The 26,014-nt window shown below is 42.4% G+C and overlaps 1 protein-coding gene across 1 annotated transcript in view; it reads left to right on the top strand.

The window, feature by feature from the left end:
- LOC139609619 (NLR family CARD domain-containing protein 3-like) overlaps positions 1-25,277 on the top strand; it is a 47,438-nt gene extending 22,161 nt beyond the window's left edge. The window contains exon 9 of the mRNA XM_071464471.1: positions 23,035-25,277. Coding sequence (XP_071320572.1) covers positions 23,035-23,062 — 28 coding nt within the window. The 3' untranslated portion in view covers positions 23,063-25,277. The remainder of the gene's footprint in view (positions 1-23,034) is intronic.
- The last annotated feature ends 737 nt before the right edge of the window (positions 25,278-26,014 follow it).

Here is a 26,014-nt window from a genome sequence, read left to right as displayed (position 1 = left end):
ATTCTCATTAAAGAAAAATTCTGGATTATGTCAATATACTGACATGAATCATTTCAAATGCTTGTCTCTGAGTCAGACCAGAACACCACCAGTTATCAAGTGTTTTTCCCCATCAGCTCCAGCTCTTGCAACAGGAAGTGGAGGACTCCATTTCCACTGACTGAGCCCTGTCAAAGGAAAGTTTCTGTTACAGACAAAGTCATTTTATGTTATCAGCTGCTGATCAAATAACTGGTTCAACTCTGAGTTACTTATTTTTTCATAATACTTAATAATTAATAATACTGAATGTTAATGTGTGTGTAAATTCCTAATAACTGCCTCCAAAGTTTCCTTCAGTGACTCTAACTACAGACATGAGTTACCAGGGAAACAGAGACAGGGTCCAGCTGCTCCTCCTCTCATTCATTTCTTCAGCTGAGTTACTGAGTCCTATAGTCAAAGGACAAACATGATGTGGTTCGTCTTTAACCACATCTTATATGTTCTGATCATTTTCTAATCTACAACCTACAGCTGGAGCATGAGCAGTAACTACACCTGTCAGGTCCATGAGCTGCAGTACATGTAGAAAGCAGCAGAACATGGATATAAGTAAAGTAGCTCAGAACTGTACTTGAGGAAATGACTCAGTTACTTTCCAGCACTGCTGAAGAGTTTGATCCTGAATATCGATCCAAGAGTGAGAAATAAATCATCAAAATAAACTCTCAGTAAACTCTCTAAACATATGACATGTTCAGTATTGATCAGTGATAGGGAGCAAGAGTCACTATTGATCAGTGATAGGGAGTACTAGTAAGTATTGATCAGGATTGAGGTAAAATAGACGCGACACTGGCTCCAGTTGGAGGAGAACCAGGATCCTCTGACTCATTGGATGTGGCAGTAATTGTCTTCTGAACATCACACCAAGCTTTAAACCCCCTGTCAGCCCCTCAGCCTGCAACACTGCGTCCACATCAGCCCTGAAGAGTAAACGTCACATGCAGCTGTTCTCCAGCGGCTGTCCGGCCGAGCTCAGGCCCCCTTTAGTGGGCTCGGACAGCGTGAGAGCAGCGGGCATGTCCGCCTCCTCCACAGGCTGATTCAGCCATGACAGTTGCCTTCAGTCATCAGCATGTGGAGCAACACAGTGATAACGACTCTGTGTTTCACTGCTGACCATCAAACCTCTCTGCTTCTGCTCTCATTCCACCGCTTCTACTGCGAACATGGGCCCGACATGGCGGACAGAGTTAAAGCTGCTCCAGACTTTACTGTTACTGAGTCATAATAACACGATAACTTCCACTGTTTCTGCTGGAACTCAGGTCATTACAGGTGCTAACGACTCAAACATTAAAAAAGCTCCTCACATCACCTTCAGGTGGAGAAAATAATCCGCGTCTCAGTGTTCGTTAAAAGAGAAACTAAACTTCAACCAGGAGGAGCCCAGGGAGGCTTGTGTGTGGGGGGGCAGTGGGTGGAAAACCATGGATGTATAAATACCATGGATGTGTTACAAGAACAGCAAACCGGATCTAAAAATGGCTTCCGGGTTACTTCCGCGTTATGTGGCCCATAGAGACTGCGCAGTAGTGTCACTCCCATCCTGCCTTTGGGCAATGAGAGCGATGGATGTACTATAAGAACTTGTAATAGTCTTATCAGCAGATCCAAAAGCAGTCCCAGCGTTTGTCCCTTGAAAAACTAATCAGGAGCATTTTAAAGGATCAGTTCACTCCATCAGAGGTGTTTGTCAGGTGGTCAAACAGTGTCTGAAACACCCACCTCCCTCAGTGATTGGTCGGCTGTGTACAGGTTAGTAAGTAGGCGGGGCTTGAACTTCTCTCTCAGCTCTTTTTTCATTCTCCACTCAGATTATTTCTGTCACTTTTCATGTGAACAACTTAGGTCGACACTATGAATGTCCTCCAGCAGAGACTGAACATGGGAGAAGTTGTCTCCATATTTAAACCACAGCTGGATCCAGGTCCAGGTCCAGGTCCAGCAGAGTCTGGTGTGTCCTGCTGCTGCTGCTCTGGGCTTCAACACAGCACACAAACAGCTTTAAGTGTGAATAATGATGGAGCAGTGATGTGAGTGCTGAGCTCTGACATGGAGAAGAGTCATGGACAGTTAGAGATCCTCATCTCACCTCTGAGCTCTGGTCTGGCTCTCATGGCCCCCACACAGAGTGGTTTTAGAGGGAGGGGCTCCCTCCTCTCTGTCCTCACACTGATCCATGCTGCTGGATTCACATCCACATCAGCTCACACACACTTTCTACCTTCATGTGGAGAGAAACACACATCATGAAATCTGAAACCCTGTTTCATATCAGGGTCAGTTGAATGCAGTCAGACAGCAGTGTGAGGAGGAGGAAGCTGCCATCAGCTGCTGTACTTCTACCATCAGTCCACTGGATGGAGTCATGAAGCAGCAGTGAAGTGAAGAGCAGCCCAGCTCACACGCTGCATGGGCGACTGTTTCAGGACTGAGGTCCACTGATTTCATCTGACAGTCTTACCCGTCAGTTGTTCGTCAGTTTACAACACGAGCAAAGAGAAGAAAGGAGTGAAAAATGTTGCTGACATTACCCTTAAATGGAGAAATGAAGCTGTGCCCCAAGGATTACAGGAACTGAAACTGCAGTTTAAACAGGAAATAGGGAAGTTGGAAGGAGGATATATACGTGTTCCAAAGTCACATTGTGGGGCTCAACTTCCTTTTGCAGTAAATGTGAAATAAATGACAGCAAAAGGGGCAGGTAGAAAGAGAGAGGAGAGTGATGGCGTGACCAGTGAGAGAGGACGACTGCAGAGTTTGGCTGATATCCTCAATCACCAGGGACGAGCTCCTGTAAACCAAGTAAACAATAAAAAAGAAAAAAAAGAGCACTGGTTGATACAAAACAACAGACTTATGAACTGTTGGAAAGTTCTCTGACTTGCAGGTTAAAGAAACTCAAAAGAGTCTGCCTCAGTAACTGTGAGTTCACATGTGAGGGATGAATATTGAACAGTATGTTACAGTATTATACTGTTGTAAACAGTGGCCTCTGGTCAATTATCCAGATGTGAAAGACACATGACATGTGATATTAAACTTAAATTAATTATACAAAAGTAGTTATTAAGTCCAAATTGTTTATTCATCCTACTTCACCCTGTATCCATCTAATCATTTAAACATGTTTTTAAACTGTATTCATGTGAATTTCATGTGAACACCTGTACTTCCTCCAGTTGGGGCCAGATGAGTGTTTACGTGGCTCCTCAAACTTCTGGAGAACAGATGACCTGAGGCTGCATTTCCATTGGTGGCTTCAAGATTTGGCCTGGAATGCAACAAAATGCACACTGGACAACCTTTCTTTTTTTAGAATTGGAATTATTTTTGAGATTTTTTTTCAAGTGATTGGATAGTTTTCTATGGACCTTCATATTCATATTCCTATCATAACTGCTGCTGCTTGTTAGACCAGAGCTTTCACAAGTTCAAGTGGACCTGCGGAGAAAGAAAATTCAGTGATTTCTGAACAGAAACATCCTTTGACAGGACGCACACTGGAAGAGAAAAGAGGATAAAGGAGCTTGGACAGGACCAGCTCAACTTAAACATGAAGCAGCAGGCAGGTGATTGAGGACGGGCCTACACTCAAGGCTCCTCCCGCTCTTGTTACAACAGATGGAGCTGGATATCTGGATGTGGTGCGGTGCCTTTTATTGCTTTCCCTGTTTGCTTTTTCAAAGTGCTGGCACCAAAACGTGGAGGACAACGACGGGGACGCAGGACCTTAAACACCTTTCTGAAGTGTTGCTGTCAGTGTTGTTGACTGAAGTGTTGAAGTGTTGTCAAGATGGTTGCAAGTGCAGCCACCCTCAGTTTCTCTGGCAGGCTGAGCAGTGATGAACAGTTAGATGAGGGCTACAGGATCGGCTTCAGACGGCACAATGAAGAGGTGACACAAAACCTGCACTTCCTGTCCAGAATAATTGATTGTGTGAAGTTATTACTATTACTATTATATTCAGTTTCTTTTATTGTCAATTTATTGTTAATTAAAATAAAAAATATGATTAATTATCTTCATATGTTATCACAGAGATTCTCTCCGTTCCATGGTTGAGCAAAGCAGCGGCTCTCAGCCAACAAAGAAGCATCGGGGACTCATGGTCCAGGGGCCCAGTGAAGGATTGCAGCAGAGGTGAGCTCGAGGAATGAGTCACTTCATATTACATTGAATTGTTATTTTATTGTTTGCTAACTTTATAGTTACTTTATAGTGGTGGACGTTGAACTGGTCTTTATCCAGGTCCTGACTCTGAAACATCTGACCACGCCAAAAAGTTTGTCCCTGACCTGATGAAAGCACTTTACAGTGAACTCTGGCAGCTCTTGTTTCACTTTACTTCATGTATTTTTATGTGAAGTTTGAATTGAAGTGATTTGAAGTTTTGCACTTTGCAGTTTCTATTTGCAACAGTTTTTATTTTTGTATGAAGACATGTTCCCATTTATCTCAGGGCTGCCTTTCCTCTGAGTGGACTGAGGAAATAAATCTGACTCAAGGTTGACACTGAGTCGTAGTAAACTACATTTGATTCAGTGAGATTTTATTTTTCTTTCCTATTAAATTGTCCTCCACAGACAAATGTGAACAGTGACTGAAAACAGCGATCTAGAATCAGATCCATGTGTGAATTGAATCCACAATCAGTTTTGAATCCAATCCTGAGATTTTCTGAATTGTGCAGCCCAAGTAGTCCAGGCTGATGAGAGCCAATCAGGATCCACCATGGGTGTCTATGTCATTGTTTCCAAATGTCTGTAGTTTTCAAAATAAAACAGGTCCTGCAGCGTTTCTGAGAGTCTCTGTTTTAGAGGCTGAAGACTCTGGAGGAGAGAGGACGGAGGAGGAAACAGAGAAGAAGAGATGAGTTTAAAACTAAAATGGAGCAGAGTGGATGGAGCTAATGACAGGAAGTAAAACACAAAAGGTAAGTAATTACAAAATAAATCAGGAAATAAACCAAAGTACGAGACTCCAGATCATGTTCAACAACTGTCATACAAAGGGCAGGTGTGGTGTTGCCTCTCTCTGCAAAGGGCAGATGATGGTACGGGCACTGGAAACTTTAAAAAAGATGTTTCAAAAAGCATTATCAGCAGGCCGGAGTATGTGCTCAAAAAGTGATATTTTATTAACAAAATACTACAAAACAGAAATACTACAAAATAAATCCCAGGCAATTCAAAAAGAAAAAGAACCTAAACCATAACAAATTCTAAAACTGCAGCCTCACAGCAAGCTGCCACCTGCTCTCTCCCCTTTGACCCCTGAATGGATTGCATTTAATCTTCTCCTTCACCTACGTGGAGCAAACCATCCTCTCAGGTAAGTATGGGGGTGAGCTAAAATGCTAACCATCCCAAGAATCCCAACCCCACACTACCACTACCCACACTAAAACGACCTGATAGCACACGCCTGTTTTCTCTCTCCCTGGCTGAGCAGCTAATTAACCCCACTCAGACAGAGACCTGAAAATATGCAGAGTGGGCCGACCTTTCCAACATAAACCACACAAAAATATCTCAAGGCCCAAATATAAAACAATCCCTGAAAAATTAATAGAAACATTTACTCAAAATATAAAACACTCCACCAATGATAACAACAACACAATGATAATGTGGGGGATCAGGGCAGAGTGAAAAGGGGGTGGAGCAACCTTTTCACAGCAGGTCATGACATCTTTATCCTTAATATAATGTTTGATCCAGTTCAACCTGAAAATGATATTAGATGAATGGAAATCAAGATAATTCTGTTGAACACACACAACAGATGGTACACCACCTGTGCTGGAGCACACACACACACACACACACACGTGCACGCGCATACAGAGTCATGTGACTTCTTGTAACTGCAGAGGACTCATTTACAAGAATTCATGTGACTTCCTGTAGCTGCAGAGGGGAGGAGCAGCTGAAAGTGAAAGTGTTCAGTGAGCTCAGACTCCATTAGAAGTGGACGGAGCAGAAGGAGGGAAACTGAAGGCTGAGGCAGGTGAGTGTTAACACAACATTATTATTATTTTACTGTCAAAGTGTCTGAGTCAGTTTGTCCCTGTGGACTGTGGAGGGAAGAAGAGTCACAGTGGACTTCTGTCCACACAGAGACACTGAGAGGAAAGGAGGAACAACATGAGGTGTGGTACTTCCTGTTCAACAGTTTGACTCCACGTGGTGATGAGCTGAATAATATGAAACCTACAACTGAGCCAAGAGAACTGAGCAGGTGGACTTTATTATACTGTACAGGTGTGTGTGTGTGTGTGTGTGTGTGTGTGTGTGTGTGTGTGTGTGTGTGTGTGTGTGTGTGTGTGTGTCTCTTGAGCAGCTTGTTTGTCCTGACTCTTGTGTGTGTGAGCTCACAGTCAGTGTTACTGGTTTCCCTCTCAGACTGACTGAAGTCCTGAAGATGAGTGATTGTGTGGAGGAAGAGGAGGACAGAGCAGAGTCTCCAGGACCCAGCTGTCTGTCTGTGAAGAGTCACCGGTCCAAAGATGATCCTTTCAACTTCAGTCCTGAACCTGGACCCTCAGACTCACAGTAAGAGACCTGCTACAAACCTGTGAACCTCCAAACTGTCTCTGTAACAGTGTTTAGTGTGTTGAGCTCTTGCAGTGATGTCACTTCCTGTAACAGCTGCCATAGTTTTTTTATGATATAAACTTTATTCATAAACAAATCAAGATACAAACAAACAAGGCAGTTTAGCTTCTTCACAGGAAAAACTGAGGTTGAGCAGAAGCACATTAAATAAATAAAGTCAAAGTTTCAGAGAAAAAAAACAGAAGTACATGAAAAGATTAAGAAGAAGATTCATTGAAATAAATCCAGAGAATAAACTAACTTCAGGGCTTTCTTATCATCCTTTATCAGCTTCAGAGACTTGCATAGTGATTTCATTTCATTCAGCCAATGATTCATACATGGTTTGGTTTTAAAGTACCTGCATTTGTAAATGATCCTCTTGGACTGTGTCCAGCTCCACATGTCGCTCCAGAAAGACTGATCCACAGTGGAAGAATAAATGTTCCAAGCTTTCAGCCTCATTTTCACAGAACACACAGTTCTTCACATCAAGATTAAACCTCAGTCTTCACAACTTGTTTGTTGGGTAAATCTCATTTAAGATTTTAAAGTTCACCTCTTTCACTTCAGGAGGGAGAGGAAGTGAAATATATCTTCTCCTTATCACCTTCACCTCCTCAACCTCAAACCCCCTCAGTATAGAATTTCTTTTAACTGGGCTGTGGTAGTGTTCCTATAACAGACTGTTTCTAATAACTTTGTACATTCACTGTCTCAAAAGTCAGTTCCTGCGCTGCAGAGATGTGTCAGCCCAGGAGAGATCTTTAACCAGTGATCTCAAAGAGACTGGTACGGCTTTAATCAATCTGTTAAAGGTTTGAACAGAACATTTGAGTTGGAATTTCTCACAGAACATCTCGTGCTGTAACACATTTCCACTGTCATCCAGAAAATGAGCTGCAGCCCAGATTCCTTCAGATTTCCACTCATCTAAATCCACTGATTTTTCACAGTGTAGAACATATGTGTTGTTCCACACAGGTGTGTTATGTGGTGTCATATTATGTCTATATATTAATTTCCAGTAGAGGAGGGCTTGCTGATGGAAAGTGGAGAGTTTGACTGGTAATGAGCTAAATTCAAAGTCACAGCGTAGTAGAAAGTCTGTTCCTCCCATGTTCTGGAAAATCACATCAGGGACAATGAACCAAAAAGAAGAAAGACTGTAACCACTTCAGTTTCAAGACACCACTCAGAATATCAAAATCAATCACATTTGCTCCCCCCTCTTCATAGTTTTTAATTATATCAGTTCTCCTTATATACTGACATTTATTTCTCCATTTGAACTGAAATGAACTTTATCTATAGTTTGGATCATTGTCGGTGATATGGGGAAGGAGAGAGCTGGTAAATCAGTCCGGACAAACTCTCCATCTTTGTGAACAAAATCCTCCCAGACATGCTGACATCTCTCTGCAGCCATCTGTGAAGAACTGTCTGACACTTTTCCATATTGTTACAGATATTCCTCTTTTCACTCATAATTCTGTCTCTACAAACAACAGTTCCTAAAGATTTCCCCTCCTTCTGAACCTGTATATTACATGCTGACTGCAGGGGGCGCTCCTGCAGTGTCTTTATTTCACATTTATTGATGTTTAACCATGGACCTGATGCTTTGGAGAACTGATTGACTGCAAAGCTAAAGGATCTGATTTTCATTTTATAAGAACAAAGTTGGGTCATCCACCAGCTGACTTCTTATTATTTGTTTATCCATCACATTTAACCTTCAATGTCACTGTTTTAATCAGAACAGATCACATCTCTGCCACCATTACAAACAGAGGTGGCCAAGTGCCATGTCCTAGAGAAACACAGCTGTAGATTCCATTGTACAGCAGCCCTATAATCTTAATAAATGTCTCTCCAAGACCAAAGAACCTCAAAGTTTCCAGTATAAACTGATGTTCCACAGAATCAAATGCTTTGTAAAAATGTAGAAATAAAATAAACCCACTCTCTTGGATTATTTCACTACAATCAAGAAGGTCTAATACAGGCCTTGTTTTATTATGAACTGACCTTCCTTTCAAAAGTCCTGACTGTGTTTCACTAATTATGGACCAAATACCTGTCTTCAGTCTGGCAGCAACAGCCCCTGAGAGTGTTTTATAGTCAGTGTTCAACAATGTGATTGGTCTGAAATGATCTAAACTTCTTTTGTCTTTACCTGATTTAGGAATCAGGCTGATTGTTTCATGCTTGACATCAGTTGATTCTTCTCTATCCACTCTTTAAATAATACATTTCTTAGATCTTTTCCAAAAAAACTGATAAAACTGAGCTGTGAGCCATCTGTCCCTGGAGATTTGTAGGAAGCCATCTTCAGGATCGCTGAGTCCAAATCCTCAGTTTTTAACTCTGTCTCACACAAATTCCTGAAGGAGTCCTCAATACGTGGGATACCATCCTGGATTCTATCAAAGACGGGGACAGCATCACCTAAAGAGTGAAGTGAGGAGCACAGATCGGAGTAAAAGGTCAACACTTCTTTCTCTAAACTCTCTGGTTCTTTGTATTTGACTCCATTTATCAGTAGACTTGTATTTGAGTTTCTCTGTTGTCTGCTTTTCTCTAAGTGACTAAATCTTGAGGAGATTTTCTCACCTGCCTCCAGACATTTAACTCATGATCTTATAAAGACACAAGACACAGACACTTTCAAGATACAGATCATCATATTTCTTGGAGAAAAATGACTTCCATACTTTTTTTTATTTAAGTTCCTTACAAACATTTATAGTAAATTCTCTAATTTTGAATTGAATAAATTCCAGTTTGTAAATATTACCTTCAATTGAATCATTATGTTCAATATCCCTTATTATTTGTCTAATTTTATCACAATATCCTTCCTTATTTAGCAAACTGGCATCAAACTTCCAATATCCTTCCTTTCTCATTTCTTTCCTTGTGGGTTCTAAGATAAAATCTACAAAACAATGATCTGACAAGGTGCTTTGGAAATGTTGGATTGTGAAGTGTAACTCAGAATATTATCACTGACCAACCAGTGATCATTTCTCTATTTGCTTCCTCCATGAGGCTTAAACCATGTGGGACTATTAACCCCCCAATTTAAACTTCTGCAAACTTCAGTTAAATTATTACCTGCATAAAACTTTGAGCAATGTCCTTACACTGCATTACTTCCACTGGAGGGCACCTGTCAACCAGCTCATTTGGAGTCATGTTCCAGTCTCCTGGGGAAGAAGTGTCATATCTGTAGGCCATCTGGCACTTTACCACCAGCTCTGTTGTCTGTAGCTTAGGGAAGAAAATCTGTCTCAGCAGATTTTGAGTTTGTTAACTGTGAATTTCTGCCACTGCTTTTGTTTTGCATTGCAATTATGGATCAGATTTTTTTTTACAGTGAATTCATCTCATGAGACTTTCAAGAAATGTTAATAAATTCAGAATAAAAAATTCAAACTTAGAAAAAAAAATCTAATTTCACAATGAATATGTCATCAGTGAATTGATCAGTTATCAATGTGATATGAATAAAAACATGTTTGTGTTTGCAGAGGTCAGAACCACAGACTGAGAGCAGAGACTCCAGGACCCAGCTGTCTGTCTGTGAAGAGTGACCTGTTCAAAGAAGATCCTCCAGTCTTCAGTCCTGAACCTGGACCCTCAGACTCACAGTAAGAGTCCTGCTATAAACCTGTGAACCTCCAAACTCTCTCTGTAACAGTGTTTAGTGTGTTGAGCTCCTGCAGTTGATGTCACTTCCTGTAACAGCTTCCATAGTTTTTTTATGATATAAACTTTATTCATAAACAAATCAAGATACAAACAAACAAGGCAGTTTTCCTTCTTCACAGGAAAGACTGAGGTTGAGCAGAAGCACATGAAATAAATAAAGTTAAAGTTTCAGAGAAAAAAACTAGAAGTACATGAAAAGATTAAGAAGAAGATTCATTGAAATAAATCAAGAGAATAAACTAACTTCAGGGCTTTCTTATCATCCTTTATCAACTTCAGAGACTTGCATAGGTAAATCAGTCTGGACAAACTCTCCATCTTTGTGAACAAAATCCTCCCAGACATGCTGACATCTCTCTGCAGCCATCTGTGAAGAACTGTCTGACACTTTTCCATATTGTTACAGATATTCCTCTTTTCACTCATAATTCTGTCTCGACAAACAACAGTTCCTAAAGATTTCCCCTCCTTCTGAACCTGTATATTACATGCTGACTGCAGGGGGCGCTCCTGCAGTGTCATTATTTCACATTTATTGATGTTTAACCATGGACCTGATGCTTTGGAGAACTGATTGACTGCAAAGCTAAAGGATCTGATTTTCATTTTATAAGAACAAAGTTGGGTCATCCACCAGCTGACTTCTTATTATTTGTTTATCCATCACATTTAACCTTCAATGTCACTGTTTTAATCAGAATAGATCACATCTCTGCCACCATTACAAACAGAGGTGGCCAAGTGCCATGTCCTAGAGAAACACAGCTGTAGATTCCATTGTACAGCAGCCCTGTAATCTTAATAAATGTCTCTCCAAGACCAAAGAACCTCAAAGTTTCCAGTATAAACTGATGTTCCACAGAATCAAATGCTTTGTAAAAATGTAGAAATAAAATAAACCCACTCTCTTGGATTATTTCACTACAATCAAGAAGGTCTAATACAGGCCTTGTTTTATTATGAACTGACCTTCCTTTCAAAAATCCTGACTGTGTTTCACTAATTATGGACCAAATACCTGTCTTCAGTCTCGCAGCAACAGCCCCTGAGAGTATTTAATAGTCAGTGTTCAACAAAGTGATTGGTCTGAAATGATCTAAACTTCTTTTGTCTTTACCTGATTTAGGAATCAGGCTGATTGTTTCATGCTTGACATCAGTTGATTCTTCTCTATCCACTCTTTAAATAATACATTTCTTAGATCTTTTCCAAAAGAACTAATAAAACTTAGCTGTGAGCCATCTGTCCCTGGAGATTTGTAGGAAGCCATCTTCAGGATCGCTGAGTCCAAATCCTCAGTTTTTAACTCTGTCTCACACAAATTCCTGAAGGAGTCCTCAATACGTGGGATACCATCCTGGATTCTATCAAAGACGGGGACAGCATCACCTAAAGAGTGAAGTGAGGAGCACAGATCGGAGTAAAAGGTCAACACTTCTTTCTCTAAACTCTCTGGTTCTTTGTATTTGACTCCATTTATCAGTAGACTTGTATTTGAGTTTCTCTGTTGTCTGCTTTTCTCTAAGTGACTAAATCTTGAGGAGATTTTCTCACCTGCCTCCAGACATTTAACTCATGATCTTATAAAGACACAAGACACAGACACTTTCAAGATACAGATCATCATATTTCTTGGAGAAAAATGACTTCCATACTTTTTTTTATTTAAGTTCCTTACAAACATTTATAGTCAATTCTCTAATTTTGAATTTAATAAATTCCAGTTTGTAAATTTTACCCTCAATTGAATCATTATGTTCAATCTCCCTTATTATTTGTCTAATTTTATCACAATATCCTTCCTTATTTAACAAACTGGCATCAAACTTCCAATATCCTTCCTTTCTCATTTCTTTCCTTGTGGGTTCTAAGATAAAATCTACAAAACAATGATCTGACAAAGTGCTGTTGAAATGTTGGATTGTGAAGTGTAACTCAGAATATTATCACTGACCAACCAGTGATCATTTCTCTATTTGCTTCCTCCATGAGACTTAAACCATGTGGGACTATTAACCCCCCAATTTAAACTTCTGTAAACATCAGTTCAATTATTACCTGCATAAAACTTTGAACAATGTCCTTACACTGCATTACTTACACTGGAGGGCACCTGTCAACCAGCTCATTTGGAGTCATGCTCCAGTCTCCTGGGGAAGAAGTGTCATATCTGTAGGCCATCTGGCACTTTACCACCAGCTCTGTTGTCTGTAGCTTAGGGAAGAAAATCTGTCTCAGCAGATTTTGAGTTTGTTAAGTCTGTAAATTTCTGCCACTGGTTTTGTTTTGCATTGCAATTATGGATCTGATTTTTTTTTACAGTGAATTCATCTCATGAGACTTTCAAGAAATGTTAATAAATTCAGAATAAATTCAAACTTAGAAAAAAAAATCTAATTTCACAATGAATCTGTCATCAGTGAATTGATCAGTGATCAATGTGATATGAATAAAAACATGTTTGTGTTTGCAGAGGTCAGAACCACAGACTGAGAGCAGAGTCTCCAGGATCCAGCTGTCTGTCTATGAAGAGTGACTGGTCCAAAGAAGATCCTCCAGTCTTCAGTCCTGAACCTGGACCCTCAGACTCACAGTAAGAGACAGTTTCTACTGTAAACTGAGCTGAAGATGATTCAGTTATTAGACATATTTGACTGTGACATGTTAGTGATGAAGAAATGTCTTCACAGAGGGAGGAAGAGGAGTGATGTCTCTGTGGAGGAGCAGCTGTCCTGCTGTGCTCTGTGTCAGGACGTCCTGAAGGATCCAGTCTCTACCAGCTGTGGACACTGGTTCTGCAGACAGTGCTTCACCTCATACTGGGACCAGTCTGGGTCTTCAGGAGACCCCTCCTGTCCCCAGTGTGGACAAAGACCCAGAACCAGACCTGGACTGCAGACAGCCAGTCAGAGCAGCACTGTACCAAGTGAGACTGAACATGTGTCTGCTGATGTCTTCATTTCTGAAACCAGGACCTGTTGTTTTCTCCAGTGTCAGTATCACACAGCACTGACATTTCAGATGATTCTAAAAAGCACAACATTAAAAAGCTTTTCTTTGCTGCTCTTTAGTTTTTCTGTAGCTGATGAAAATAATCAGCAGATTCTCAGATTCTCTGTCTTCAGTCTGACATTGTCTCTTCTCTTTCAGCAGATAGTGGTCTGCAGGAGGTTTTAGATCAACATAAGATCAGTCTGAGGAGCAGATGTGAACGTGTGACTGAAGGAAGTGATGGAACAGGAAGTGGAACCCTCCTCAACAGGATCTACACTGAGCTCTACATCACAGAGGGACAGAGTGAAGAGGTTAATACCCAACATGAGGTGAGGCAGCTGGAGACAGCCTCCAAGATGAAGACCCTCCATGATGCTCCAATCAAGTGCCACGACATCTTTAAAGCCTTACCTGACCAACAGAGACCCATCAGAGTGGTTCTGACCAACGGCGTCGCTGGCGTTGGAAAAACCTTCTCAGTGCAGAAGTTCAGTCTGGACTGGGCAGAGGGCTTGGAGAACCAAGATGTCAGTCTGCTGGTTCTGCTTTCATTCAGGGAGCTGAACCTGATCAGAGAGCAGCAGTACAGTCTTCTCAGGCTGCTCCATGTTTTCTATCCAACATTACAGAAGGTCACAGCAGAGCAGCTGGCTGTCTGTAAAGTTGTGTTCATCTTGGACGGCCTGGATGAAAGCAGACTTTCACTGGATTTCACCAACAGGGAGGTTGTGTCTGATGTCACACAGACGTCATCAGTCAACCTGCTGCTGACAAACCTCATCCAGGGGAACCTGCTTCCCTCGGCTCTGGTGTGGATCACTTCCAGACCTGCAGCAGCCAATCAGATCCCTCCTACATGTGTTGACAGGGTAACAGAGGTACGAGGCTTCACTGATGCCCAGAAGGAGGAGTACTTCAGGAGGAGATCCAGTGATGAAGAGCTGTCCAGCAGAACCATCTCACACATCAAGAAGTCCAGGAGCCTCCACATCATGTGTCAAGTCCCAGTCTTCTGCTGGATCACTGCTACAGTTCTGGAGCACATGTTGACTACAGAGCAGAGAGGAGAGCTGCCCCAGACCCTGACTGACCTGTTCTCACACTTCCTGCTGGTTCAGACAAAGAGGAAGAAGCTCAAGTATGATAAGGGACATGAGAGGAGTCCACAGGAGCTGATGGAGGCTGACAGGGAAGTTCTTCTGAAGCTGGGGAGGCTGGCGTTTGAACATCTGGAGAAAGGAAACATCATGTTCTACCAAGAAGACCTGGAGCAGTGTGGTCTGGATGTCACAGAGGCCTCGGTGTACTCAGGACTCTGTACTGAGATCTTCAAAAGAGAGAGTGTGATCTTCCAGAAAACAGTCTACTGCTTTGTTCATCTGAGCATTCAGGAGTTTCTGGCTGCAGTCTACATGTTCCACTGTTACACCAACGGGAAGAGAAAGGTCCTGGAGAACTTCCTTGGAAAACAACATGTTGATTTAACCCTGGATGTCTTCCTGAAGGCAGCCATGGAGAAATCCCTCAGAAGTAAAAATGGTCACATGGATCTGTTTGTTCGCTTCCTTCATGGCCTCTCTCTGGAGTCCAACCAGAGACTCTTAGGAGGTCTGCTGGGTCAGACAGAGAACAGTCCAGAAACCATCCAGAGAGCCATCTACAACCTGAAGGAGATGAACAGTGATAAAATCTCTCCTGACAGAAGCATCAACATCTTCCACTGTCTGATGGAGATGAAGGACCACTCAGTTCATCAGGAGATCCAAGAGTTCCTGAAGTCAGAGACCAGATCAGAGAAGAGACTCTCTGAGATCCACTGCTCAGCTCTGGCCTACATGCTGCAGATGTCAGAGGAGGTTCTGGATGAGTTGGACCTGAAGAAGTACAACACATCAGATCAGGGACGACGGAGACTGATCCCAGCTGTGAGGAACTGCAGGAAGGCTCGGTGAGTCCAGACATGATCAATATAATTATCAATCAGTAGATTAGATCAGTAGTTGACTCAAATTCAGATAAACACAGTTTTCATTTCTTCTCATTATTCTTAGTTTTACTTTGCAACAATCAAAGGTCAGTTGTGTTTTTTTTCTGGAGGTGTTGTAAATGCTGTGAGCACCAAACTGTAGATGTTTCAGTTGGTTGTGATTGTTGCTGTTAAGTTCATTAAAACACTTGGTTTGTTTATTTGTAATAATTGTTGGATGCTTCATTGATTTGTTAATGTTCTGTGTTGTTTTGAGTCTTTTTGGTTTAATTCAAACCTGATCAAACTAATTAATTCAATTCAATTCAATTCAACTTTATTTGTATAGCACCAAATCATAATATACATTATCTCAAGGCACTTTACAGGGTAAGGTCAAGACCTTACTTTGTTACAGAGAAAAACCCAACAGTTCCCACAAAGAGCAAGCGCTTGGCGACAGGGGGGAGGAAAAACTCCCTTTAACAGGAAGAAACCTCCAACAGAACCGGGCTCAGGGTGGGGGGGTCTGCCTCGACCGGTTGGGTTTAGGAGGAGGAAAAAAAGGGGGGGTGGGGGGAGGAGAGAGGAGAAAAGAGGGAGAGAGAGACCAGGAACAGCTGTGTAGGTAATGTTGTTGTCAATAATAATGACAGGTAACAGTGGTTAATAGTAAAGACGAGTAGTGGTGGATCTGGATCCTGCTGCTCCCGAGGCAGAGAGACCTGCAGAATGAGGACAGAGAGAGGGAGAGAGAGGAGAAGCACAAACTACGGGAGAGAAAAAAAAAACAAAGTTAATGGCATAAAGTAGTCGAGAGAGAGAGCCCAGTGCATCATGGGAATCCCCCAGCAGTCTAGCTCTATAGCAGCATAACTAAGGGATGGGTCAGGACATACCCGAGCCAGCCCTAACTGTAAGCTTTACTAAACAGGACAGTTTTAAGCCTGATCTTAAAGGTAGAGAGGGGTCTGCCTCCCGAACCCACACTGGGAACTGGTTCCACAGGAGAGGAGCCTCATAGCTGAAGGCTCTGCCCCCCATTCTACTCTTACAAACGCATGAACTAGTTTTTCAGCATCCTTTAGACACAGAATGGGTCTGATTTTAGCAATATTGCGCAGGTGGAAGAAGGCTGTCCTAGAGACTTGCTTTATATGTGAAGTAAAGGACAAGTCCTGGTCAAAAGTGACACCAAGGTTTCTGACTGTAGCACTGGAGGCCAATGTGATGTCATCCAGAGTCAGTATATTATCACATAGTGTATCTCTGAGGTGTTTTGGGCCAATTACAATAATTTCAGTTTTGTCTGAATTTAAGAGTAAGAAATTACTGGTCATCCAGATTTTTATGTCCTTTAGACACACCTGAAGCTTGGCTACCTGGTTAGTCTCACCTGGCTTCATGGAAATTTATCTGGTGCCTCCTAATAATGTTTCCTAGAGGAAGCATAATTAAAGTAGCTCCACTGATCTTACACCTCAGTGTGTGTTTCCAAGTGTTTCCAGGTGTTTCATTGTGACAGTGTTACAGGAGAGCAGTGATGAATCTGTGGAGGTCTGTATTCAGTACTCATGAGGTTTCTATGACAACAGTCATCAGTGTTTGACAGTGAACAGTGAATGCAGTGAAGCTCTAATGAGCAGGTTCTAGCAGGTGTTTAGTAAAGTTTGTATAAGACCTGAATCATTGTCCAGAGATGACTGAAGTCATGATGAGCATGGAGGATGTTAGGGGACGCCGCCCCCCCCCCCCCCCCCCCCCCCCCCCCTTTAAATCACAGGAGACAAAAACAGTGGGCTCCAATGAAAGCTGCTTTAAAAGTGGAGCTGAACAGCAGCCACTGTGGTAACAACAAACACTGATGGGATAATGGTTCATGATCAAACAGAATGTAACAGCTGCACAAGCAGAGAAAAGTCATCACATCAGTGAACTGACTCAACTGGTCAAAGCAGACCAAGAGTGGAGATGTAAACCCCTGAGTGTATTGAACTGATCAAGGCTGAGCTTTATTGATTATTGAACTTTTCATGTTGAAGAGTGAACTTGTGTTTTTCCAAGTGTCATGGTGGAGCTTTAAAGTCTTTCCATAGATTGTGTTGAATGAGACAGAAAGTCCCAGGTGTTTTCTCTCTTGTTGCTGTAGAGGAGAGTCGTATCAGGAAATGTTCAGCTTCAGCCAAGAACACAGGTGTGAATCTATCAGAGCAGAATGGGTGGATTCAGTCTTCTTCTACACACCAGAGCTCAGTGTCATGTTTCTGTGGGGACCTTCTGTGAAAACCAGGCAGCAAACAGAGATTAGATTGAACTGTTGACTGAGTTGAGCTCAGGAGAAATGTTCTGGAGTAGGGATGCCACGGTGTGGAAATGTTCCCACCGGACATTAAGACGTGTGGGCTCAGTATCTGTAGATTAGACCTCAGTGTTTCCCACACGCTGATTTATCTGTGACAGGCCGCCACCACATCAACAATGACACCACATATTGATTTTCTATTGGTTTACAGTTTCAAATGAGGAAAATGTTGTTCAATGCTCAACGTGGGCGCTGCCACTGATTCACCACAATGAGCCAGATGTGTTTTATGCAGTGGTGTGTGTTGACTTCTACAGAGAGGCAGCAGAGCCAAGCAATCTGGAGTCAGTTTAAAAACACTGGAGAATAAAACTGTTTTTCTGAACAAGATTCTGACTCTGGATCAAATCATATGATGGAAGCAGAAATGTAACATCATTTTCCCTCCTTCATCTGCACAACAAAGATTCCCATGAAACTCTGCAGGTCTGAGAGAGAGTGATGAGAATTATTGTTTCATGTCAAACACAATCAGATCAGATGAGCTGAGCCACAGATGTGAAGAGCAGATGTTCATCACATCATCATCTTTTCTCATCAGATGCATTTTAACTTCAGTGTCTTTTATTACAAACTGTCTGATTTTATTCTGACACATTTTATATTTTCTCTCATCACAGACTTGTTAATTGTGGACTCTCAGAGACTCACTGTGAAGTCGTGTCCTCAGCTCTGAAGTCCAACCCCTCCCATCTGAGACACCTGGACCTGAGTGGAAACGACCTGAAGGATTCAGCAGTGAAGCTGCTGTGTGCTGGACTGGAGAGTCCAAACTGTAGACTGGAGACTCTGGGGTCAGTTCACTGACTGGAGCTGTTGTAGTTTTATATTCAGTTCAAATCTGTGAAGTTCCAGTTTTTCATTGGTTGGTTCATTTTCAGGATTTCTGTGTGAGGATTTAAAAAATCAGCCAGTGAAGAGAAAGAAGGAAGATGAGACCAGGAGCAGAGTGGTGATGGGGAGGGTCAGGAGAATCCCCGGGGGCCGTTTGGGGGCCGGGGCCAGACTGATTATTGTGTAGACTAATAATATTGTGTTATATAAAAGTGGTCTACCTCGCTGCACCATCCTGCAGCCTGAACTGAGCCTCGCAGCCTCTTGTCTCTCCCAGCACGTCAGACACTACCAAGTCTATATTTGCAGTTGGGGGGTAAATGAGCGGCCCCTCCTCAGGTGGTACAACCCCAGGGTGACTTGAACTGTGATTGGTCAGCTGCTGACCAATAAGAGCTGTGAAGTGGGGCTGGTACAGAGTCATCAGAGACGTGTTGGTGTTATCAGGGAACGTGTGTGTTCACTGTTCACATTGGTTTGAAGCAGCAGCAGAAAGAGAAGGAGAAAGGTGGAGCAGAGAAGAATGAAGAAGAACAAATACTGGAGGAGGAAGCAGAGAAATGTTCCACAATCACAGAGAGATTCAACATCCAGTAAAGAGCCGGCAGCTGAAATGCTAAGCAGGGGCGTTGTAGCTAGCTGCTAGCTCAGCTCATATTAAATGTGGCTAGTATAGCTAGCTGCTAGTTGTTGGGCAGCAGCCCTGTGCTTGTGTTAGCTGCTGTTTGTCTTTGTGTGTTATTAACAGCTGGGACTGGTGATCTCCAGGTAAAATGAAGGGTCCCACTCGGCCCCTGGATGAGAGCAGTCACAGTGTTTGTGATTCAGAGCAGCAGAGAATTGACAGAGTTTGATGTTAAAATCAGAAAGTTGATGAGAATCAAACTGCAACAGTCTCACAGATCTTCTGCTGCTGCTGCTGATCTGAACACCAGCAAAGCTGCAGCTCTCTGCAACCAACAAATATTGCAGCTGTTGTTGTGTGTTGATGTCAGCACTGCAGCATCATGGGAAGCCACAGACCTTCAGACTGCAACACAAACCAGATCAAAGCAGGGCCAGTGGCTGAGGTGGGAAAGTGGAGACGAGAGGAAACTCAGCTGGGACATGGAGGCAGGAAGGATTAGATTGATGCTGGGAGCAATTTATGAGCAGCTCCCACCTCCCCAACATCATAGTGAATAAACAGCTGAGGAGCCAACATGTCCTCTATGTTCAGGTGGAGCTTCATGTGGCTCCTTCTATCAGGGGCTAAAACAAGCCTGTCTCCAGGCCCACACACCTGGAGACATCAGCAGGTGCTGAGGTGTCTCCCAGCAGCCACTGAGAGTCAGAGCTCAGAGGTGAACTCACTGGAGGCAGAAGGAGACAAGATGGATTTGATTTGTTGGTGAGGGTGAAGGACTCAGGAAGCAGCTTTGAACAGGCGTGATGCAGCTGAAGGCAGGGAGGGACTGGCCAATCAGAGGAGATCCAGGAAAACAGCTCCTAGTTCCTCAGGAGACAGCTGCCACTGATCTGAGAGCAGGTGTTGTGTTGTGGTCAGAAACACAGCAGCTTGTGTATGTTGTGGAGCTGACAGTACCATGGGAGGACGCAGGAGAAACGGCCTCTGAGAGGAAACAGCTCAGATCAAGTCCACGTTGTGCTTCTCTGAACCTGTGCACTGTGAACTCAAAGCGCTCCAGGTGTCCTTCATGTCATATCTAGTTGATTGTGTGTGAACACAACAAAAGCTCAGACTTGATCTTGAAGAATGGAGCTTCTTCTAATCACATGAATAACACAAGTGGTCATGTGACTGTGGTTCAGGAGCAGTTACCAGAGCAGACTGACACTGACACTCAGAGAAACTGTGTTCATCAACTATCAGACCTAAACCGTGGACGTTGTGCTGAGCTGAAGGGTTGTAGGACTGTGAGCACAGGTTTGATCTCTGCTCTTTGACCTTCATTAACCCCGTCCTCACTCAGTCTGCTCCTCACTGGGGGGTTGATGTGAAAATCAGATGAATTCTACTTCCTCATTCAGTGAAGATCAGCTGAATAAATCTGTGGTGTTTTCCAGCAGGAGGCTCTGAACGTTACCTGAAGGTGAACTGGTTGTTGCTGCAGGTCACAGAATCTGACGGCTCACAGAATGGGCTGTAACACCGGTGGTAGACTGAGGCCGAGCACTCGTCCTCCTCAAGTTCTCAACAGTGACACAAGTTCCTCTTTAAAGATGTGGACACAGAGAAATCTTTTCCCTCCTCCTGTAAATGTGACATTGTACAGTTGTTTGGTGACTTTGGAACATTGAAGCTGCTCCACCATGTTTGTTCTGAACAGTGTGACTGAGTTCTCACTGTTTGTTCACGTCCTCAGTGTTTTATTTCTGTGCTGATGTCTGTAGTGTCAGAGAGGGAACAGACTAAACAGACGTGAATCCTCTGATTCTCCTCTGATCACAGACTGAACTGAGGTCAGCAGCAGCTGATCAACCTGTGTTCACATCAACAGCTGTATGAATGTTGTGCTGACATTTGGATGATGTGTGTAGAAGGCTGACATGATGAAGATCCACAATAACAGAAGGACAAAGTCACTCTACTAATTTTAGACAAAGATCATTGATCAGGACAAATCTGATTGATTATCAATCATTGATCTACATCTTTGATTCTTTATTCAGATTGAGGGGCTGCAGTTTGTCAGAGATCAGCTGTTCTTCTCTGGGCTCAGCTCTGAAGTCCAACCCCTCCCATCTGAGAGAACTGGACCTGAGCTACAACCAGGACCTGCAGGATCCAGGAGTGAAGGGTCTGTGTGATTTTCTGCAGAGTCCAGACTGTAGACTGGAGACTCTGAGGTCAGTTCACTGTTGTAGATCTTATATCTTGGATCCACAGCTAATGAAGCTTCACATACAAGTTGAATCCATTGACTGTGAATGAATGAATGACATTGTAAATAGTTGTTGTCTCATGTTTCCAGTTGTTCTTCTCTCAGACTGAGAATGATTCTTCAGTTTCAGCTCATTTCACTCACTTGTCATGAATAATGTCTGTTCACTTCAGTTCAACCTTCACAGCTCACACACTCGTATTTCTCTCAGTCAGAGGACTCATGTTTTCTAAATCCACTGGAGAAAATGTCCAGTGTTAGTTGTTCAAGTCAATTCATTTTTATCACAACAACATACACAAGATCCTCACAACTAATATTTGTCCAAAGAAAGTGAAGAAACAATCTTCTTTTTTTCAGTAGATTTCAGTGAAGTGTCAGGACTAATGTCTGTTTGATCAAACTGTGTGTGTGTGTTTTCATCTCTAACACAACACACACAACTATTGTGTTGACAATGTTGTGTTGTACAGACATGAAGAAGATCCACAATAACAGAAGGACAAAGTCACTCTACTCATTTTAGACAAAGATCATTGATCAGGACAAATCTGATTGATTATCAATCATTGATCTACATCTTTGATTCTTTATTCAGATTGAGGCGCTGCCATTTGTCAGAGATCAGCTGTTCTTCTCTGGTCTCAGCTCTGAAGTCCAACCCCTCCCATCTGAGAGAACTGGACCTGAGAGGAAACAACGACCTGAAAGATTCAGACCTGAAGGATCTCCGTGGTCTCGTGGAGAGTCCAGACTGTAGACTGGAGACTCTGAGGTCAGTAGAGGGGCGGAGTCAGTCCATGCTGCTCTCAGCAGTATTGTACTAAACACAGTTAGTATCAGAGCAAAGATCCAGTGTTTCCTGTGAACCTCCAACCTCCTCAGTGGCTGCTTTCCTCAGTGAAGCTGTGAGAGGAGAACGGGGACAGGCTTCAGGATTGGACAGAAAGACAGAGAGAGAGACAACAGTCAGCCAATCAGAGCAGCCAGAAGCTTGCTGTGATCATGTGTGTGAGTTGATGTGAAGACGACTGTTGTTGTTGTGTTGATGTGTACAGGAAATAAAGCTGATTCCAGCTGACAGCCTCACAGATGGACAGAGACAGTGTCCTCATTCATCAAACTGTCCGATCTGATCTGAGACTGTTTGTTCTCTGGTTTCAACACTAAACAGCTGATCAGTTTCATCTGTGTCACAGCTCTGAGATCAGTGTGATGGAGCCTGACAGTCCCTGGCTCTTAGTGACAGCCTCCATGTTCAGTCAGGTGATGTTTCAGAAGCAGCTCACATGTTGATCAACACACAGAGACTCTGTGTTTAAAGTGACATCAGCTGACAGGTAACAGGAGTGAATCCATCACTGACCTGTTGCTGACTCAGCACTTTGTTTCCACTGTGGACTGAGTGAAATGTGCAGAGTGAACAGACTTGATGCTGAACGTCTCTGCAGGTCTGTGAGCTTCCAGCTCAGTGTGTTCACTCCAACACGTTAACATGAGAGCTGAGAGGAAGCAGCTGCTGCACATCTGGTCTGAACAGGACTGAAGTCCCTGCTGCATCACTGACTGATGAAGTGAGTCTCTGTAAACACTGATTCATCTCCTCTGCTTTCTTCTTCTCTACACAGACGGGAGTCACTGCCTTTCTATAGGTGAGAGTGGAGAGGAGAGCTTGATCCAGCAGTGACTGACAGAGGAACCAGAAGAAGTGGAGATGACTCTCAGTGCTGCAGTCTGAACTGATCTGAGAACAGCTCCACTGTCACACACAGAGTCCAGTCCACCATCATCCCTGTGTGTTCCTCTGGATCTGACAGAGCATCATCAGTGTCTCTGGACTTAAAGCTCATCAAGTTCAGCTCTGAACAGTTTCCTTGTTGAGCTTCACAAAGAGGGAATTTCACAGTAAAATGACTTGAACTCTGAAGATTAGTTTGACTCAGACGTTGAAGCCTCATGTTCTTCAGCCGAACTTTACCAGATATTATTGTACAGGAGGAATATGTTGTTTTTATCCTCCATCTTATTGATGTATTCAATAATACTTTATAGAAGATATATTAAATGATCATATTCATAATGTTGAATATGCTAAATATTTGTAACCAGCCCCTGCAGTGAATAGAAACCAAAAAAGTTTTTTACTCCAGTAGAAGTTAAAATATTTTAAGATAAAACTAAAAAGTAAGTTGAAGTTAAAATCTACTCATTATGTTACTGTTACATTTTCATAGTATTGTATTGTTATTGCACATTTACTGCTTCTCTTAAGCCTGTTGAGATATGAGGTTTTTAGCCATATCTCCCAGCCTTTTTATATGAGCATGTCTATATATCTTAATGATAAGTCAACAAGTATCATTGGTTTAATTCATCATTAATTAACAGTACTTTAAATCCTTCTGTAAATAATGGTAAATAATGTTTTTATATTTACTTCCTGTTCTTTATAGCCTTATATTTGACTGGTGTTTAGTTCTGCTGTTTGTAGCAGAATAATAATTCAGTGTAAATTCAAATGTAGTTTAAATTTTCACCCACACAGTGAGGGGGGCAGTAGAGTTTCAGGAGCCAGAACAACCTCCACCAATCAGAGATTTAGTTCAGCCTGAGAGGTAAAACCCAGGGCTGGTGAGAGCGTCATCATCTTCATCAGCTCCTCTCTTCTCTCATTGGCTGTCATTCACAGCTGATCCACAGAAATACTCTGGGCTTTGTTTACTAGAGGTTTTAATGTTGGCATTTCACTTGTTTCTTGTCTTTGTTTAACACAACTGTTTTTACATCCAGAGACTGTTGATGTGAAGTGCAGCATTATCAATGACCATAATTAGCAAATCATTTGAACACATTTCCTCCATCCACTACTGACTTATTCAATGACCTTGTTGCTTCCAATGATAATTTAAGATTTTCTTTAGATACAGTTTCTCCTGATCAACAAACACCACAGATCAAATCACCATGGAAAAAGAAGCTGTTGAAAATCACATGTTCACTTGTATATTTTTAAACATAGGGTTTTAATTAACAGTTACGTAGTCAGGAAAGAGAGACGATTAATTCAGAAAACCAAAATAAGTCTAACTCAACTTTCAACTGAGAAAATCTCAGCACAGTTTTAAAGAAAACATTTCTGTTAGATCCAGCATAACAAATATTAACACACAAACTATCATGGGCTCCCAGCTATGATGTCAACCAATCTGCTACCTTACTCTCTCCTAAGGAACAACAAGACTAATAAAGTCCTCTGAACTCGGGAAACCTACTGCTTTTAAAATGTCAATGAGCAATCTGGACTGCCAGTTAAATAATTCCAGACACATTTCTTTCAGAGAAAATAGTTTTTAATCAACCACTCACATTTAACTAGTAACATTTTAGACAAGCTCCAATCTGGTTATTCAGCAACCCACAGCACAGAGAGTGCTGTAATCAAAGTGGTAAATGAGAAATGAGCCGGTCTCTGACTGTGTTTTAGTCTGATTTATTCTTATTTAATGAAACAGCCATAGGAATGGTGAATATCCTCAGGGGACCCACAGTACTGAATATGGTGTTCCTCAAGGAACCATTCCAAAGTCACTCAGAATCCTCACTCACACTTTTATCACTACCTGTTTAGACTGTTGTGATTCTCTGTACCTTTCAGAAACCACTGTAAAGTTGTGACATGAGATTTTCTTTGGTTTTATGTTCCATGCAGATCACTAAGCTCTTCCACTCCCTTTCTTTTAGATGTCTTTTCAGTGTTTATTGTTGTTGTGTTGTTTTAATCCTGTGTGAATCACTTTGGCCAAAGTGTTTGTAGGACATATTTTATGTATGTTATCTATATGTTATATCAATAAAGTTGAATTGAAAAACATTTTAGAGCCAAGTTTAACCTGTTGCTGCCCAGAGGGACCACCTGTCCTGCAGAGTCTGTCAGTCTTCATGTGTCAGGACAGAGTGAAGCAGCTCCACGGTTTCTGCACCGGCCTTCACTCACACTCACCTGCTCACCTGAGTGATTATCTGCTTTCATCTGAACCATGCTCTGAAACTTCATGGTCTGCACCCACACTGACAACTTGTTGCTGATTGGCTGGTTGGTGATTCCCTTGAGCCAATCACTTCCTCTCCTGCCTCCTGACCAAACAGACCTCAGTGACTCTGACTGTTGGTGGGTTGAAGAGCTGAGCAGCTGCTGATCTCCTGCAGGAACAGGAACCATCCAGTGAGCAGCAGCTCTGTGGTGAAGCAGCTCAGTGATGACAGAGGTTCAGACAGCCACTTACAAGAGGAGCATCTCTGAACACAGCTCATGATGAAGCTTGAAGTGGACGGACTCCAGTGGCAGAAGACTCAGCAGGTCACAAAGAGCTCAAAGTTCTTATCAGTGTCGTATGAAAGGACTGGAACAGGAAGGTGAGGCACACAGGTGGAGACAGGAAGAAACAGGCTCCAGCAGGACAGTTACTGTGTCTGTTTAACTTCAGGACTGTGAGGCTTCCAGATCAGTCACAGGATCTCTTCCCTGATGGTTAGTTGACATGGTTTTTGTCGGGGACTCTGTCCATAGAGATTTAAACAGACAGAGACAGATCAGTGAAACCATTACAC

This window comes from Trachinotus anak, unplaced genomic scaffold (genome assembly GCF_046630095.1).
Source record: "Trachinotus anak isolate AG129_WGS33_773 ecotype Australia unplaced genomic scaffold, CSIRO_AGI_Tana_v1 ptg000026l, whole genome shotgun sequence".
Taxonomy (NCBI): Eukaryota; Metazoa; Chordata; class Actinopteri; order Carangiformes; family Carangidae; genus Trachinotus; species Trachinotus anak.
This window is presented reverse-complemented; position numbering and strand designations above follow the sequence as displayed.